General features: G+C 47.3%; 1 protein-coding gene across 1 annotated transcript in view; it reads left to right on the plus strand.

Annotated features, from left to right (window-relative positions):
* Positions 1–16,298: 16,298 nt before the first annotated feature.
* BARD1 (BRCA1 associated RING domain 1) overlaps positions 16,299–18,750 on the plus strand; it is a 48,012-nt gene continuing 45,560 nt past the window's right edge. The window contains exons 1-2 of the mRNA XM_009329668.1: positions 16,299–16,306; positions 17,228–17,479. Coding sequence (XP_009327943.1) covers positions 16,299–16,306; positions 17,228–17,479 — 260 coding nt within the window. The remainder of the gene's footprint in view (positions 16,307–17,227; positions 17,480–18,750) is intronic.

The raw sequence follows: 18,750 nt of genomic DNA on the forward strand, positions 1-18,750 counted from the left end.
TAGAAGAGTTTAATATTACTCTTTATTATATGTATCAGCATAAGGCCTCAAAGGCTCAGTTTTGGGTCAGGGCTTTGACGTACGTGGTGCTATTCAAGCACATAATGAACTTAAACTCTTTGAGCTCAATAAACTTACTGTTGCTGGTAAAAGAGATTGCTGATAAAGCCAGGTCGTACTTACCTTGTAAGGCCTGGGAAGGCCCATATGGCACTCGGTTTTGGGTTCATACGCACCATTCCAGCCAGAGGGGTTTTTTTTTGCTTTTTTTTCCCCTAAAGCTAATTTGAGCCAAAGGAAACTTTAGATGAAAGCTGCAATGACACATCTTTCTCACCCTGATCGTCAGAGCAGTTGCACTAGTTCAGTTCCCATTCAATGCTAAAGGCTTGCTGAGATAATCACGCAAGGAATAGGTACTTTAAATATCAAGGGTGTTTGGGATTTTACAGGGGGATACTGAAGTTCAGAGTTTAGCTACTGCAAGGAGGTGACGTTTTCTCCTTGATCTTGGTGTAAACTTCTTACTGATAGCAGGAGGAGTTTTGTTATGGATTGAAGGTATTATCAAGCCTTGAATTATGCCTCAACCTGCTGCCTGTAATTAAAACTGGAATTCAGCTTCTTTCCAGAATGCATTTGACACCTGCAGTTTATAAGTAACTGAGAAAGCTGCCCAGACATTCATTGTAGCTTCTATTATTATGTCTCCAGCTCTGCAAAAGCTTTTTTTTTTTTCCCTCATTTTCATTGCATATCTTATACAGATCACAGAACAAAATTAAGCTTTTCTCTAATGGAGGGCTTGCGCTCCGTGCGAAGGACTCGGAGCATGAATGCCAATGATTTAAATGCAGCCTTGTAATACCAATCAGAGTATTATTTTATTACGTCGATGGCTTTGCAACTGCCAGTGAAAGATGGATCTTCAGACTCTGTCCAGGCGTACTTTACATTTAATTGAGGGAGACTGATACAAAGCTATTCTTTTGTCCCTTTAGAGCCTACTGATCAAAAAAAACAGGAAGTGATTCATTTGAATACTTCAGCAAGTTGCAGTTTAATTGGGTAAAATAGAGTTTTCAAAAAAAAAGCAAAAAGCATCCTTTGAATTTCCACACAATTCTGGCATTAATAGAAACATCTGCTTCATGCGAAATGTGTCACAGCCATGATATACGCTCCCCCTTTTCACTTGCAGGTAAAAATAAAACATCTGCTATTGCAATCAAGTCTGTAGGTATTGGTCCAAACAAGCCAAAGTTTACATACTTAAGGGAATTTAATTGAAACCTGTGGAGAAGCAGTTACAACTGTTTAGGGGGTTGAAGCATCTGGCAAGGAGGTTGTATATAACGTCACTAGGGGCTGAATTACTTTTTGTGCCACATTACAAACATCCCTACTCCCTGCGGAGCTTCACAGATTCAACCTGTCCCTTTCGGAGGTAGGACACACCCCAGGCTCAATTCCAGGACGATAAATGTGATAGCTAATACTATCCTGCCTCCGAACACCAGCTCCAGGTTTCTCCTGGAGGAGGGAGCCCTTTTGCCTCCCCGAGGAGGGTTGATTCTGGTTCCAGGGGTGACCAGAAATACAGAGCCCTGCCTAAGAAAACAACTGATAAAATCTGTCTTAAAGATTATGAGCACGCTGTACACATCAGGGGAAGGATGGGGACACTCCCCTATCTTCAGTGCTTGCGGTAATCTTCACCCTGCCGATGTATGGGTGTAATAGCAGGTGCCCCCTGTTGTCAGCCCTCTCTGAATCCCCCTCAGAAACTTTTGCTTTACATGACTGCTTTCAAAAAAAGCCAGGCAGCCAACAAGCTCAGTCCTTTCCTTGGTCTGAGCAGGGAGGTAAGATCACTAAAAACACTGACCCTGGTGTCCCTGGAAGGGACGGAGGAGCACTCTGCATACCACTGCACATCACCCCTCCAGGAGTGAGAGATGAACGCTGCAGCCTGGGGGGAAAACAAGCTTTTCATCTCAATTCTTTAATGCAATCTCACTTCAGCCACCCTAATAACCCTTGTTTGAGGCAATAGGGAGCAACAGTGCTGGGCAAGCCCTGCCGGAGCGATCACGCAGCCCGTATGCGTTAATTGGAACCGCATGGGCCTCAACTGAGCTTAATTTAAAAATGCTCTAAAATGTTACAGACACAAGGTATACGCAGTGCAGTCGCTAAACAAGTCCAGGGCCAGGGAGTCAAGGAGGAATTTAATAATTGGTTATGTGGATTGTGAGACTGATTCAAATCAATTTTGTAATTGGAGCTGTGGACCCAGACAATTCAAATCTCCATCCTGCCTCTCCTTCATTTATCACTTTGCGCTGCTGATGAGAGCACGGCGCTTCTCCAGCCTGATCCTTGCTTAGCTTCGGTCTCCATGCAAATGGCCACCGGGGCCTGAACTTGCAGGGTCAGAAAAGGTACGGCAGGGGCCGAGGAAAGCTGTCCAGAACGGCCAGCATTAAGCAACGGTTCTCTCAGCTCCGACCACTACCGTAAATATAAATTCAGGGTCTAATTGGACTTCTTTGGTCCTTTCATGAGAACCACAGCAGGGGTTTTGTTACTGGATTGGATCAGAAAACATGTTTATAGGTCAAGTGAACATGTCCAGGTAAACATAACTCAGTGACTAGTAAAGCGCAGGAGCGGGTGCTGCCCACAGACCTGCTGCCTGTGCGGAGTCACTCCTGGGATCCAGGATTTGCAGGATCCGACCTCATAACAGGCTCAGGATGGGGCCCCAGTCTGTCGTAGGGGCTTCGGCTTCCTTACACTGCTGCAGCTTCACTGAAGCTGCTGTGAGGGTTTTTGGCTTTTTACAAGCCAAAAAAAATGTGTGCTCCTGCACTTAATAGGGGAAGGGTTTTTCTGTGAGCTGGTGGAGGAAGAAAAATGGTTGTTGGATGGCAACAGCACATAGCGTGATTTTACTCTTTTTTTTTTTTCAGACAACAGCTGTGATCTTGCATAGCTATAACAAAATATCAACAGCGTATTAAAAGAGAGCGCAACAGAGAAAAGAAGCAGTGGGGAATGAAAAAAAAATGAATTCACCAGAATTATTATTCCACGACAGTATTTAAATTAAAAAAATCACTCTAATTAATTTAGTTGTTCAGGGAGAGGGTGGAAATAAGGAAGATGGCACTGAAATAGTAAGAACAACATTAGTATGGGACACAGCCAGCACTAACTTACTGTTGGCTCTGCTCCTCACGCTACTTGCATACACAGCGCTGGTAATGAGGGAGGACGATCGGCCCTGCAGTGCAGCCTGTGCTCAGAGCAGTGTAGGGAGCACGGCCCATTTCAGGCCAGACCAGGGCCCCCAAAATATCTGTAGCATAGGGGGAGCTGCACAAGACTACCCCAAGGGGTATCAATATTTTGGGATCGGGGCCTGACTCATGTCATGGTACAATCCTGCAGCACCTGAAAGCTGGCACACACCAAAACAGGGGATAGTCACAGTGGCAACATTCAGCCCAGGGTGAAGAAAACATACAGCTTGTGCTTGCGACCCACGGAGCAAAGCTTGACACCAGGCGCCTCTCCACAGCGCTCGGTTCCTGGGGGGTGCAGCCCCCCCTTCATTGCTAATTGCTGCTAGAAGGGACTTTTGGAAATAGGCCATCGCCAGGGAGAGTAATTCTGAGGGCCCCACACTGGGAGTAAGAGGAATAAATGACCGTGCTCTCACAAGCTTTAAGGCTTAAAGCAACAATCTGATCATCTCCCCCAACCTCCATTTTAATGGAGGCTCTGGAATTTTAAGCAGTGGGTCTTTCACTACAGCCAGGCGTGTTGGGGAGAAATGAAGCACTTCTTAGAAAGAGCTCAGGTCTTCACTGACTCCAAAGAAAGAAACAAACGAATGCCATCTTCAGGGCACTATGGAATTTATGGTAACACATACGAGATAAAATCTAAGTGAAGACAGGGTAATAATTGAGGTTTTTACCTCCATTAGCAGGTCAGGGTGAACTTTCAGCCCTCTGCTGTCTATGTCCTAGTTACCAGCTAAAGAGGTTTTACACAGCCCTCCGCTTTAATGTGTGGTGGCTATTTCACAGCCAGAGCCTAACAAATTGAAGCGCATCCAGAGTGTGGTGGGGAGGAGGAAGCAGGATGATATGCCTCTCCGTAACCAGACCCAATGGGGTTATTCCTGTGCAAGACAGCAATGAATTTAAGGTAAAATGATACCAACCAGATTGAAATGCAATTAAAGGAGTTCCCTTAGGGTTGCACATCCAATTACTAGAGTACCTTTAATTACACCAGTGCAGTTTCAAATAGATGTGTGCTGAGAGGACCGTCAGCACAGAGCTGAAGTCTGCCTGGTGACCCATATCCATGAGGGCTCCAGAGGAGTTACGCATGGGTTTACATCACCAACTGGTGGTCTGCTCCTCTACTGGGGGAAGAGCTCCTGGGGTGGCCCAGCCTGGCCTAGGATTAGGGTGACCACTCACACAGGGCACCCAGTGCTCCTCAGGGTGTCGGCCCCAGCTGTGAGCACCTCTGCGTGAGGGCTTTTTCCCCTTCTTGCTCCTGCAGCCTCAGCATACAAGGGCTGGCAGTGGACAGATCTGCTTTGGGAAGGACCACAAGGGATGGAGCTCCATAGAAGGAGCCCTGAATCACCTTCTCAAGGATCCTCTCTCTGCTGGGTGGCTGCAGCAGGAGCCTGGAGATGCTCGCAGGCTGAGTCAGGGCCCTTACCTGAACTGGGTAACCTAACCCCAAAGGGCTGCCTCTTATTTATCTTCAGCCAGCCCTAGGAGCAAGGCAGAGGGAAAACACAGAAACCATTTTCTGTTTTTTAACAGCAATTTTCTCTAATAAATGATTGCTGGAAAGCAATTAAGATCCAGGTGCTTCTGAAAGGTTTACCCTTTTTGGTGCATAGGGCTTTCCCTCGTGCAGTGACTGAACATACCCTGCTCCCAGGAACTGTGGAAGCTGAAGCATTTGAGTTGAGTTTGAGAAGAAAATTCATTAAAAAACTAACAATGCAAACATTAAGAAATGCTAGCAACACCACAGTACTTGTAGGTGTTCCTCAGCCATCTCTGGGGAGTTACGTGAGGTATAGGAACTCAAAATACTTTTCTACCTCTACTCTTGAGCATAACAACACCCTCAAAGCAGCCAGATGCAGTGGGTGGAAGTCAGGAGCGCGGTCCTTGGCTTGGAGCCTTAGTCCAAGTCCCTGTCAAAGCCTATAGCAGGCTGCCCTGGACTGCAGCAGGCTGTGGGACCAAATCTTGCTCCCCCGAAATTCCTATGTCAAAGAGAGAAAGCAAAGCTGAAGGGAACTCTTCCCATTGTACCACCAAGCCTGAGGGCTGGGGTGTGTTGATAACCCAGGGACCTAATTTTAATGCAAAATCACATCACCTTGCACCAGATTGTGCCCTGAGATCAATACTGATAGGTGCACACGTGCTTCATACATCTTCATATGCCCCTCCTCAAGTGTTTCTTTAAGTACCTTCAATGTCAGTAAGACGAGCAAAATTTGAGACCACAGGCTTAATCAGATTAACAATTATAATCATTCCCATCCATCACCACAAAGCAGGCTGCGACGCTGCTGAATCCGTTCCGCTTCAGGAACCCGGGAAATCAGAGCTGCACCTGATCAGCCAGACAAGGGCAGCTCGAGGCTTGCCGTGAAAAAGGAAGAGAGCGATTGCTCGGCCTGACTTCTTTATTCGTTTTTTTTATTAGCCTTCAGAGCCTCCCTAGAAATTATTAAAGCGTCTCCAGGGAGTGCAGCGCCGCAAAAGGAGCGTTTACTCACGGGCTGGTGCTTCACGCTGTGATAACCCTCTGCGTGAATGTGCCAGAGTGGCTGTACGGGTTTCCTCCCTTGCATGGGCAGCGAGACCTCTCCTTTAACCTGCTTTCTACATCTTCAGCATTTGACCATCCTCATTATAGACTCAACAAGCAGCTTTTTTTTTACCCATAGACAGTCCTTTGCCACACATCGGTGGATGGCAGCAAAGGCAAAGCTTGTACGTTTGTTATAAACCACTCTGGTTGTCAGTCTGAGGTTCGCTGTGTTAAACGGAGCCTCCTTCTCCTCAGGGTTGGGTTGTAAACTGGGATTTGTGAAATTGGGCAGGATTAGGGCATACCACGGAGCTGCAGCAACGGGGACCTTCACGGGGAGGTTTGGGGCTGAAAACTAGGCAGTGTATGCGCACCTAAGGTACAAGTGTGTTGTTTGGGGAGGCTGCTTGTGAACTGTGCTCCCATCAAGCTTCAGTTTTAAATTGGGAAAAGGTGTTTTAAAAACCAGCAACAATAAAAACCCCAAACACAAACAAAAAAAAGCCCATATGTTCAAAGGTCCTTAATATGCTGGGCCCCCAGAAACCTGCAGGGATGGAGATGTTGGACAAGGCTCAGCCACGGCTGTCCAGAGGAGGGACGGGACAGTTTGCCACATGCATGTTGCCCTGCCTTTGCTGATGGTGGACGCAGCAGAGCCGAGGGATGCAGTTTCAGACAGAGTTCATATTGCAACCGTTACAGAAATCCCATGTGCCAAAACAACATAACTCTGCTGGCGTACAGAAAAATGTAATTATTGGGTGAGCGTTAGTCGGGCTTCAGCCCTGACCCGTGCGAGCAAGAAACCTCCACAGCTCCCTTGGAGAGTCTTGATGTTATAGGGGTTATTTTTCCACTGTGAACGTCCTACATGGGGTAATTTCAGTGCTTGAAGTCAGCTCGTATATGACATGTTAACATAGTGCCCCTTTGTGCAATATACCACCACTCCTCACGCTAAGTTAAATGGGAGAGATAGGTGTCATCCCAGGACTGCTAAGTTTCTGTGTTACTCATCAGCCTCATCCTGATAAATGAAAGCTGCTGGGTTGTGTTTCACTCCCACCCCCTTGGCGTTTTTGAGCTCTGGCTCAAGCAGAAATTACTGGGTGAGATTGTTTGGCCTCTGTAACGGAGCATGCCAGCCTACATGGTCATACAAATCCTTGAAATCATCTTAAAAAATGGGAAGCTGTTTTTCCATCCACCCAGGCTGTGACACTGGGAGGATGTATGAGATTCAACAAGGCCAAGTGCCGGGTCCTGCACTTGAGCCACAACAACCCCATGCAGCGCTACAGGCTTGGGGAAGAGTGGCTGGAAAGCTGCCTGGTGGAAAAGGACCTGGGGGTGCTGGTTGACAGCCGGCTGAACGTGAGCCGGCAGTGTGCCCAGGCGGCTAAGAAGGCCAATGGCATCCTGGCCTGTATCAGAACTAGTGTGGCCAGCAGGAGTAGGGAAGGGATCGTGCCCCTGTACTCGGCACTGGTGAGGCCGCACCTCGAATACTGTGTTCAGTTTTGGGCCCCTCACTACAAGAAGGACGTTGAGGTGTTGGAGCGTGTCCAGAGAAGGGCAACGAGGCTGGTGAGGGGTCTGGAGAACAAGCCTTATGAGGAGCGGCTGAGGGAGCTGGGGGTGTTTAGCCTGGAGAAAAGGAGGCTCAGGGGAGACCTCATCGCTCTCTACAACTACCTAAAAGGAGGTTGTAGCGAGGTGGGTGTTGGTCTCTTCTCCCAAGTAACAAGCGATAGGACGAGAGGAAATGGCCTCAAGTTGCGCCAGGGGAGGTTTAGATTGGATTTGAGGAAAAATGTCTTTACTGAAAGAGTGGTTAAACATTGGAACAGGCTGCCCAGGGAACTGGTTGAGTCACCATCCCTGGAAGTATTTAAAAGACGGGTAGATGAGGCGCTTAGGGACATGGTTTAGTGGGCATGGTGGTGTTGGGTTGATGGTTGGACTCGATGATCTTAGAGGTCTCTTCCAACCTTAATGATTCTATGATTCTATGATTCTATGATTCTATGGTTTACTGGGCATGGTGGTGTTGGGCTGATGGTTGGACTCGATGATCTTGGAGGTCTCTTCCAACCTTTAATGATTCTATGATTCTATGGTTTACTGGGCATGGTGGTGTTGGGTTGACGGTTGGACTCGATGATCTTAGAGGTCTCTTCCAACCTTAATGATTCTATGATTCTATGATTCTATGGTTTACTGGGCATGGTGGTGTTGGGCTGATGGTTGGACTCGATGATCTTGGAGGTCTCTTCCAACCTTTAATGATTCTATGATTCTATGGTTTACTGGGCATGGTGGTGTTGGGCTGATGGTTGGACTCGATGATCTTAGAGGTCTCTTCCAACCTTTAATGATTCTATGATTCTATGATTCTATGGTTTACTGGGCATGGTGGTGTTGGGCTGATGGTTGGACTCGATGATCTTGGAGGTCTCTTCCAACCTTTAATGATTCTATGATTCTATGGTTTACTGGGCATGGTGGTGTTGGGTTGACGGTTGGACTCGATGATCTTGGAGGTCTCTTCCAACCTTAATGATTCTATGATTCTATGGTTTACTGGGCATGGTGGTGTTGGGTTGATGGTTGGACTCGATGATCTTGGAGGTCTCTTCCAACCTTAATGATTCTATGATTCTATGATTCTATGGTTTACTGGGCATGGTGGTGTTGGGCTGATGGTTGGACTCGATGATCTTAGAGGTCTCTTCCAACCTTTAATGATTCTATGATTCTATGGTTTACTGGGCATGGTGGTGTTGGGCTGATGGTTGGACTCGATGATCTTAGAGGTCTCTTCCAACCTTTAATGATTCTATGATTCTATGGTTTACTGGGCATGGTGGTGTTGGGCTGATGGTTGGACTCGATGATCTTAGAGGTCTCTTCCAACCTTTAATGATTCTATGATTCTATGGTTTACTGGGCATGGTGGTGTTGGGCTGATGGTTGGACTCGATGATCTTAGAGGTCTCTTCCAACCTTAATGATTCTATGATTCTATGATTCTATGGTTTACTGGGCATGGTGGTGTTGGGTTGACGGTTGGACTCGATGATCTTGGAGGTCTCTTCCAACCTTAATGATTCTATGATTCTATGATTCTATGGTTTACTGGGCATGGTGGTGTTGGGTTGATGGTTGGACTCGATGATCTTAGAGGTCTCTTCCAACCTTAATGATTCTATGATTCTATGGTTTACTGGGCATGGTGGTGTTGGGTTGACGGTTGGACTCGATGATCTTAGAGGTCTCTTCCAACCTTAATGATTCTATGATTCTATGATTCTATGGTTTACTGGGCATGGTGGTGTTGGGTTGATGGTTGGACTCGATGATCTTAGAGGTCTCTTCCAACCTTTAATGATTCTATGATTCTATGATTCTATGATTCTATGATTCTATGGTTTACTGGGCATGGTGGTGTTGGGTTGATGGTTGGACTCGATGATCTTAGAGGTCTCTTCCAACCTTAATGATTCTATGATTCTATGATTCTATGGTTTACTGGGCATGGTGGTGTTGGGTTGACGGTTGGACTCGATGATCTTAGAGGTCTCTTCCAACCTTTAATGATTCTATGATTCTATGATTCTATGGTTTACTGGGCATGGTGGTGTTGGGCTGATGGTTGGACTCGATGATCTTGGAGGTCTCTTCCAACCTTTAATGATTCTATGATTCTATGATTCTATGGTTTACTGGGCATGGTGGTGTTGGGTTGACGGTTGGACTCGATGATCTTAGAGGTCTCTTCCAACCTTTAATGATTCTATGATTCTATGGTTTACTGGGCATGGTGGTGTTGGGCTGATGGTTGGACTCGATGATCTTAGAGGTCTCTTCCAACCTTAATGATTCTATGATTCTATGGTTTACTGGGCATGGTGGTGTTGGGTTGATGGTTGGACTCGATGATCTTGGAGGTCTCTTCCAACCTTAATGATTCTATGATTCTATGGTTTACTGGGCATGGTGGTGTTGGGTTGACGGTTGGACTCGATGATCTTGGAGGTCTCTTCCAACCTTAATGATTCTATGATTCTATGGTTTACTGGGCATGGTGGTGTTGGGCTGATGGTTGGACTCGATGATCTTAGAGGTCTCTTCCAACCTTAATGATTCTATGATTCTATGATTCTATGATTCTATGATTCTATGGTTTACTGGGCATGGTGGTGTTGGGTTGACGGTTGGACTCGATGATCTTGGAGGTCTCTTCCAACCTTAATGATTCTATGATTCTATGGTTTACTGGGCATGGTGGTGTTGGGCTGATGGTTGGACTCGATGATCTTAGAGGTCTCTTCCAACCTTTAATGATTCTATGATTCTATGATTCTATGATTCTATGATTCTATGATTCTATGATTCTATGATTCTATGGTTTACTGGGCATGGTGGTGTTGGGCTGATGGTTGGACTCGATGATCTTGGAGGTCTCTTCCAACCTTTAATGATTCTATGATTCTATGGTTTACTGGGCATGGTGGTGTTGGGTTGATGGTTGGACTCGATGATCTTAGAGGTCTCTTCCAACCTTAATGATTCTATGATTCTATGGTTTACTGGGCATGGTGGTGTTGGGCTGATGGTTGGACTCGATGATCTTGGAGGTCTCTTCCAACCTTAATGATTCTATGATTCTATGGTTTACTGGGCATGGTGGTGTTGGGTTGACGGTTGGACTCGATGATCTTGGAGGTCTCTTCCAACCTTTAATGATTCTATGATTCTATGGTTTACTGGGCATGGTGGTGTTGGGTTGACGGTTGGACTCGATGATCTTGGAGGTCTCTTCCAACCTTTAATGATTCTATGATTCTGTGATTCTATGATTGAGGTGATTGAGGTGCTCAGCACTGATCTAATGAAAATGAGAGGGTCCGTGCCACTGGGGTTTCCCATCACCAAGGGCCTGTTTGCAGGGTGGAGCAGGAAAAAGGAGCCTTTTGGCCTTGGATGGCTCAGGGCAGGGGGGTCCCGGCAGCGGGATGGAGCAGCGTGGGCGCAGGGCTGGTGATCTGCACAGGCTCTGGGAGGGGAGGTTTTCTGCAGAGGAGCTCACAAACCGTCTTCACTTGCCTCAGAAATGAACCGAGAGGAGGGATTATAGGAAAATCAGAGCACAAAAATAGGGGTTGGTGCTTAGTACATTCGACCGACAGACCCTGATAACTCAGAGGGGAGGGTGTGATGGTGTCGGCTGCTGCCACAGTTTCGGCGCTCTTCCCTGCAGAGGCTGGCGAAGCCGGCTGTGTCCCCCAGGCCATAGGGAAACAGCCCTGCGGCTCTCGGGTCAGACTGGTGTTTCTTTTGGCAGTTTATAGCAATCCTATTTGTGAATTAAAGTGCAGCCGTCAAGGCTGCTCGTTCAGGATTTACGACGTGGCCTCAAAATACAGGAGAAAAGGAAAGCTGAACTCTCCTTTGATGTTTGCAAGTGTAAACTGCAGACCCGAGCTGAACACACTGTAAATAAGGATCATTAATCATCAGCCAAGCGGTACGCGGTTGCTGTTATTTATTATACCAACATAAATCATCAGGAGCTGCTATCATGTTAATTTGGATTTAGTATGGATTAGTATAGAAAAAAGAATATCCTTACCTATTTAAAAAATATATTCCCTTACTTGTAAACACAAACAGATGTGCTGGGTGTTTGTTCCTTAGTTTCCTCCTGCTAGGAAGCGAGTCGGGAAAATACTGTGTGAGCTTTGCATGTGAGGGTGCGCAATGGTTCAGGCCAAGTTGCACCTGAGCAAAATCTGTCTTGTGATTACACGCTAACTCGGCACCTAGGGAAAAAGCAAAACCGGGAGGTCTCCGACACATTTCGGAGGGGCAGCTCTCCGCGCTGCCTCCCAGCCCTTCCTCCAGCCCCTGTGCAGGGCATGGGGCTGGCGTTTCCCAGGTACTGCATTGCATCCATATATCGCTGTAGTAACCCCATGGTTTTCCTGTTTTTTTCATTTGCAGCTCAGCTCTGGCTTTTATATTTAAAAAGCATGAGGCATGGGTTTTGTGGGATGCTGGAGACCTGTGCTCCTGCCTTCGGGAGGAAGGCTTAGCAGGGAAGGAGCATTTTAATTTAAATTAAGGAGCATTACCCACGCATTTCATATTCACCAGAAATACCAGCTATACTCCTTGCTGCTATATAATTTTTTTTTCCCTGATTTTACTTTATTCAGGTTAAAAGGTGGGGCTGAGCTGCTCATGCACCAGAGCAAGGCTGGCAGAGGCACCTGTATGACCGTACCCTGTGTTTTCGGTGTGGAGCTCATGCCAGGGCTGAAGAGGTGGCCCCATCCCTCCCCACAGAGCATTTCTGAATTCGGTGGGGACAGAGCTTCGCCCCACAGGTATCCCCATCTTGGTGCTCGGATACAGCATCTGTCCCTGCCCTTGAGCACTTGGGCATAGCCGGGGTGGTCTACTAACCCCTGCAAAATGACTTCTTCAAAGTGAGGCAGGTTTGTTGTTAACAAGTCATGGCAAATTTCTACCCGAAACAAGCCCAGTGCTCACAATCCCAGTGATCTGTTTTATCCTGATGAAACCGGAGGTTCTGAGCCCTGACCGACAGCGTGGAGATCCCTGACTGACCTCGTGGAGCACAAGGCAACCAAAAGGTAAATTTAAAAGCAAGGACACTCAGCTGTACATCGTCAAAAGGAGACATATTGGGAAAAAAGGAATTAAATCCTGACAAAGGCACCTTGATGGAAAGGAAACGTTCTTGCTTTCTCCATTTAAAAAAAAGCCAAAACAACCCACAACACCCAAAAAAGCAATGTTTACAGTGGAGCATGCTCTGCCCTCACCATTTTCCCGTGGGATTGGATGGATGCAGAGACTCCAAATGGGTGCAGAGTCCTGTCATGGCTCATATCACAGCCCCATCACAGCTCTGCAGCTGTGATCCACTGCCCCTGTCGCCCCCTTGGCACAGCCAGGAAACCTTGCCGAAACCTTTAATGTCACCAACACTGCCTTAGCTGGGGGTTAGTTCCGATTAAGAAATGGGCCTTGATATTTGGGAAACAGAAATCAGAAAAATTAGGGTTTGGGTCTTTAAAATTTAACTAAAAGGGAAATAAAAAGGATTTTATGTTTTGGGGTGGCCCAAAGATTTCCTACAGGCTTGGTGCTGCAACGATACATTTAACAACAGGCTCGTAAGTCAGGGGTAAAGAGAACAAAAGCGATACTGCGCCCACACCTTGACTCTGCCGTGTCCAAACGCACAAGCAATTGCCTTTAATGGCCTCCGTCGCTTTTAACCTGTGTTTTGTGTGTGTCAGATGAACAGACATCGAACCAGGGAGAATTTCTCCAAGTGTTGAGCCAGAGCTGAGGCTCGCATTAATTAAAATTGGGTTAATTATAATAACTCTAGTACAATAGAGATAGTATAATAGGACTAATTAGAGTGGGGCTAATAATAAGAGGGTTCAAGCCACAGCAGCCACTGTACAAAACCTGCACCCAAGTTCTTCAAAGGTTTCCTTGGACTTGTATCCCACTCAACTCACTGGTAATCCAACGTCTGAAAGCTGCTGCAAAGCTTTGACTGTGTTTTCCTGAGCATCCAGGCTTGTGTCGCACCGACCATATGTCTGCCTCTGCCTGCTAGCAGATTGCACCAAATATTTTCCTTTTTTATCGTGGCTGAGCAAACAAACACCATCTGCAGGGCTCGTCGAGGGAAATCCTGGCCCCCTCTGCACCAACGGGAAGGCAGCCACGCGCATCCGTGGGGCCTGACGTTTCTGCCATCCATACCCTGAGACAAGAGCTTTTCTCTGCTCCTCATCTCTGCCCATCCGCCAAGTTGAGTTAGGACCTGGCCGTTTGTGAACAGATTTAAAATTCAGATTTTATTACAGAAATGCTGGGTCCCTTCAAAGGAGAATGCCTAGTGTTGACCCAGGCTTGTGGGACTGCCTTGGAGTGGTGGCAGGTGGAAGAGGGCAAGAAGGCTTTTTTTTTGTTGTTGGCTCTGTCCACACAGGTATTTCTTGGATGTATCCACACTGCCGGGGGCTTTGAGCATTTTCCAGCCACACTCGAATTCCTAGCCCAGGTCTGATGGTGATTTTTGGTCCTGCTTGACCTGCTTAGAGTCAGGGGTCTGGGTGGGCAGCTGAGAGGGGGTGCAAATTGTTCCCTGTTCAAACCTTTATTCCTTTGGAAGGTAAAACTCCCAGGGGGCACCGTTTGATATGGAGGGTCTGTGCCATCCATTCATGCATCCCAGCACTGGTGGGGAGCCCTGGGAGCAGGGGAGCATCAGCAGCCGCTGAAGCAAAGGTTTGCATGTGGTCCCCAGCTGCATGGCTGGATGCAGAGCTTCCTCCTGCTTTGCTTTTCTTTTCTCTGTTACTTGCCTTTCTGTCGGAAACCCCTTTTCTCCCTCTTCTGGAAAAAACAGAAGGGTAATCTCAATTTTGTAAAATCCCCTGCAGTTTTGACCCAGCGGGGAATTCACAGAAAGCTCTCACCGAGTGACAGGCCCGGCGGACGCAGGTGTAAATTACCTGTCACCTTGGCTGCTTTTCCGCCTCCACTTCTGCAGCACAGTGTCCAGAGCATGTGCTCTGACCAAATCTTTTGTACAAGTGCCCTTTGGATTTAGCAATTTGCACGGCGAAAGCAGAACCGATGAACCACAGGCTTTTCTGCTGCTGCCTTTGATTAAAAATGCCATGTCTAACACCAGCAGATGTTCCTGCTATCGAGACTCGACTAATAATTTGATGCCGTGTAATGCAATGCTGACTGTGCTGCTTAGTCTGAAAGCGGAATAGACTTTTTTTTATTATTATTTCCTTTTGCCGACCAAATCCCTCAATATTTGAAATCTTAAAACTTGTTAGTCTAATGGCCTTAACCAATTACTGTGCTGCATGATCTTAGCAGCCCCAAGTCGGCGCCGCAGCCCACGATGCCTCTGAGACAATGGTGAGCTCGCAGGGCTTTGGCCGTGCAGCAAAACTGGCCCCAGACAGCCGGCTCGAGGAGCAAACTAAGCCTGTTAAAGGCTTTGATTCAGACGTTTGGGGAAAGAGGGAATTCAAAGCATGAGGCTGCTCCTCCTCCCCTTTTTTTTTCTTTTTTTTTCTCTTTTCAGTCTTCTGCTGAAGCCGATCCATCCTGTTGCTTGCTGTGGGCGCTCGGCACGTCAAAGCTGAGCACCCTTCCCTGGCGGGGCACGGTGGTTTCAGGATATGCCCAGTACTCAGGTGGATGAGAGGAGATGCTCTGGCTCTGGCTCTTTTAGCCCCTGGGAAAACAACTGACTTGTGAGACTTGAGCGAATTGCCTCCCTCTGCACGCTCTTTGCCGTTACATGATGAATCATCTAATAATCGTATATTTATTGCAAAACAGCTGGGGAGCTTTGCTAATGAATAAAATATCAGGTACCGGTGTATTTACATAAAAGGGTCTCTACCAGATGGACAACACTCTGAAATGTAGCACGAGGTAGATGAGGATATTTTACCTTCCTTGTCAGCTGGGAAGCCAAGCCCCATCCTTCAGCATGGGTTTTGCTCTGAAGCCCTGCATTGTTTGAAAATCACATTATCAGTTTAGCACGGCGAAGATGATCATTGCCTCGGTGGGGTACGGGGCAGCTGATGTACGTACCGAACGCAACTGTCGCACTACATCACACCAGTGCTGAAACCGTTTTACTGGCTTTCTGTCATGCAACAAATTTATTTTAAAGTGTGTGGGCCTTATACTGCCTGGAATGGCTTTACTTGTACTTTAAATACTGCATAAACCAAATTTAGAGATATATTTCTTGCTTTACCCTGTCCTCTGCATCATTTTTTTTGCTTGTGACTGTCCAATTGGTTGCAATAATTCACTGCAGAGGAATATGTTTCTTAGATTTCCAAGAGTGCCACCTCCTTAACCTTTATAAAATTAGGGAGAATGAATCACTCGTGACTTTTACATCTTTCTCGAAAACAAGTATTTGTTAGATGCTGGCTGCCCAGGGCAGTACTTTGCCTCAATTTAACTTAGTTGCAAATGTTTGTAAATTCACACATAATATCTCAGCACAATGGAGACTATGCGCACACACGCAGATTTATTGAGAGGGACACTAAACATATTTCAGCTGGAGGAAAGGAAGACAAGGTACTTATCTGTTTTATTGTCCTATACAGTATATATTGGCATCTCATATTTTGTGAACATAAATGCCAGGTTGACTCAAGAGATCTATGGATCAAGTGTTGTTTGTAACCTGCGCTGAACACTTCAAATTGCGTTAAAGTTTCATCTCAGCAGCAAGGCCTTTTGCCATCTTTCGGTAACCCTGGCGCACTGTGAGACGCCGGGTGCTGCTTTTTAGAGCACAGGACGAGCGCACAATGGCCAAGTAAGAGGGAGTAGGACATTAAGGTTGCATCTGTCAACTGTTCGCGTTTAAGGGACAAATGACTGTTTTAGCTTATTTTGTGAGTTTATCCTGCTTTCGGTGAGGGAACAGGTCCCTGTCCCAGCTCCATCCCCTGCAGCCCGGGGAAGGGAGCGAGAGTGCCCTGTCCAGCTGTGTCCCTCACTGTCATCCCTCTCCTGCATCTAGATGTTTTGGCGCCTGCGCACAGGACGGGAAGAGACACCATGGGATGGGCCAGTCGCCGACCTCACTGGGCTTGGGGACAAGCTCCCCTTTGGGAAGGACAGGGCCCAGGGCACCTCTCCCTGCCCCTTTCTTTCCCCGAGGTAGGCAAGGAGGACGCTGTGCTCTGAAGCAGCTCACCGCAGTCAGCTCCTGCCAGAAACACGTCCGAGCCCGCCCGCCACCCAGGAGCACCCAACACCTATGCATGTCTCTTAACAAGCTGTGGTTTGCATTTGGTTTTGTTTTACTTCCATGCTCACCTCCAAGGCTGTTGTTTCTTTCCCCAGAGCTGCTTCCCTCCGTGGCAGAGGGCCTGCTGATCCCTACTGCTGGGGATGACAGGCCGTTAGCGAAGGGGACACCGCTCAGTGTTATTAATGCAGCGGGGGGGTTTCCTGAGCACCAGAAAACAACAGGCTATTACAGAGATACAACCGCACTTTTCACAGCTGGATCCAAGCTCACAGATGCAGCTACCGCGCTGTTGATGACAACAAACAGCCTTCCTCTCTGTGCCAGCGAAACCGACGTGTGTGGATGGGAACACCTACATCCCTCTCCCCTAGGGCTCAGGTCCCAATTCTGCAAGGACAGAGTCACCTGCAAAGGACAGGCTGTTGTTTAACCCTTCAGACCCTCCACACACCTCCACAGTTTCCTTTCTCACGGGTAAAGATCAAGAGTTATCGTGAAGACACAGAAAGCCAAGGCGGCGTTTGCTGGGGTCAAGCAGGTTGGGAGATACAATGACACTGATTTAATAAAGGCTGAATATGCCACCATTCAAATCAGTGTGACAGTGTTTCACCCTGTGACACATCAGCTTGCCCTGGACGACAGTAGCAAATTTTCTCGGATCAATGGAGCTGAGAGATTTCGCAATTCCCCATCCATTGTGGCATTGATCTCTTTGCACCTCTGGCTAATGTTAGTAGCAAAGATAAATATTTAACTTTCCATAAATAAAGAAAAAAAAAATCCCAATTTAAAACATCCCTGGTCTTTAGGAGCTACAGAGGGAACAAAACTACCGAAGTAGAGGAGTGTGAAACCTGAAAACTGAAGAACCTCATTCTTGGAAGACAAGGATAACTTATTAAGAAATGTTTTCAGCCCCTATTTAACACTCATCTGCGTAGAATACCTTCTCTCTAGGTGAGGTAAAAGCTGTGCAAATGCCCCTGTTGCCACCAGCGGTCAAATTAGTCCTTCTCATCAGGCTGCCATTGCTCAGCTGAGCGGTGGTACCTGACATCTTGCTGGTTTTACTTCACCTGGCGAGCGGGGATGAGGGGAAACCATCCACCCGCAGGAAGCAAACGGAGGGAGATGCGGGATGAGAAACGCCACGAAATTTCCGATGGGCTGCTAGGACCCCATACTGATGGCTGTTTCCTGTGACTGTCACCAACCAAATTTTGTGGCTCCATGACGCCGCATCCTTTTATGATGAAGTTCCCTCAAAGAGTAACTCGCTTGCTTTAGTCATGTTTGCTCAGAGATTTATGGCTTGATGCTTATTCACCGGCGGAGCTTCTCGATGCGAAATGTCAGTAAGCCTGTTATAAATTGCTCCTGGCATTGCTGCTCTATCTTTTATTTGGCCAGGAATATTTCTATCTGAAAGTGATAAATGCCTGCTATAACTGCTTTATGTGCTTCAGTAATTACACTGTACAGGGAAGGCAGGGGCTGCGTCTACGGAGGTACCACTTCAAAAACAGCAACTTGTAAAAAGTGGGAGATTGGGCTGAACCCTGCGGTGCTACTGGACGCACAGGCTGAGGAAAAAAACACCCTTGAAACTCAAAGTAACAGTGACTGGTGAAGTATGTCCGTCAGACTGAAGCTGGTGAACAGGTGGAAGAGAGGGAAGAAAATTAAATTTTTAAAGTCAGGGCGGAAAGGCATCGGCACGGCTCTGGTGCCCTGCCTGGGCTATGCGCTGGGTGTGAGGGGAGGAGGCCCTCAGCACTGCGACGGCGTGCCCCCCACCTGTTTCAGGCCTCATTTGGGTAGGAGATGGTTGTGCTGTGTTAGACGTGTTTGTTGTAGACAGACAGATACTGGAAAGACACATATAGACGGATCGGGTTCGGGTATCTGGTCGATTTGGATGCTATTGAGGTACGCCAGCCCTGAGTTTCAGGCTGGCTCGCAGCCAGCCCGCCATTTTCCTCAGCCCTCCCATCACGGGT

Source organism: Pygoscelis adeliae, unplaced genomic scaffold (genome assembly GCF_000699105.1).
Source record: "Pygoscelis adeliae isolate BGI_AS28 unplaced genomic scaffold, ASM69910v1 Scaffold7, whole genome shotgun sequence".
Taxonomy (NCBI): Eukaryota; Metazoa; Chordata; class Aves; order Sphenisciformes; family Spheniscidae; genus Pygoscelis; species Pygoscelis adeliae.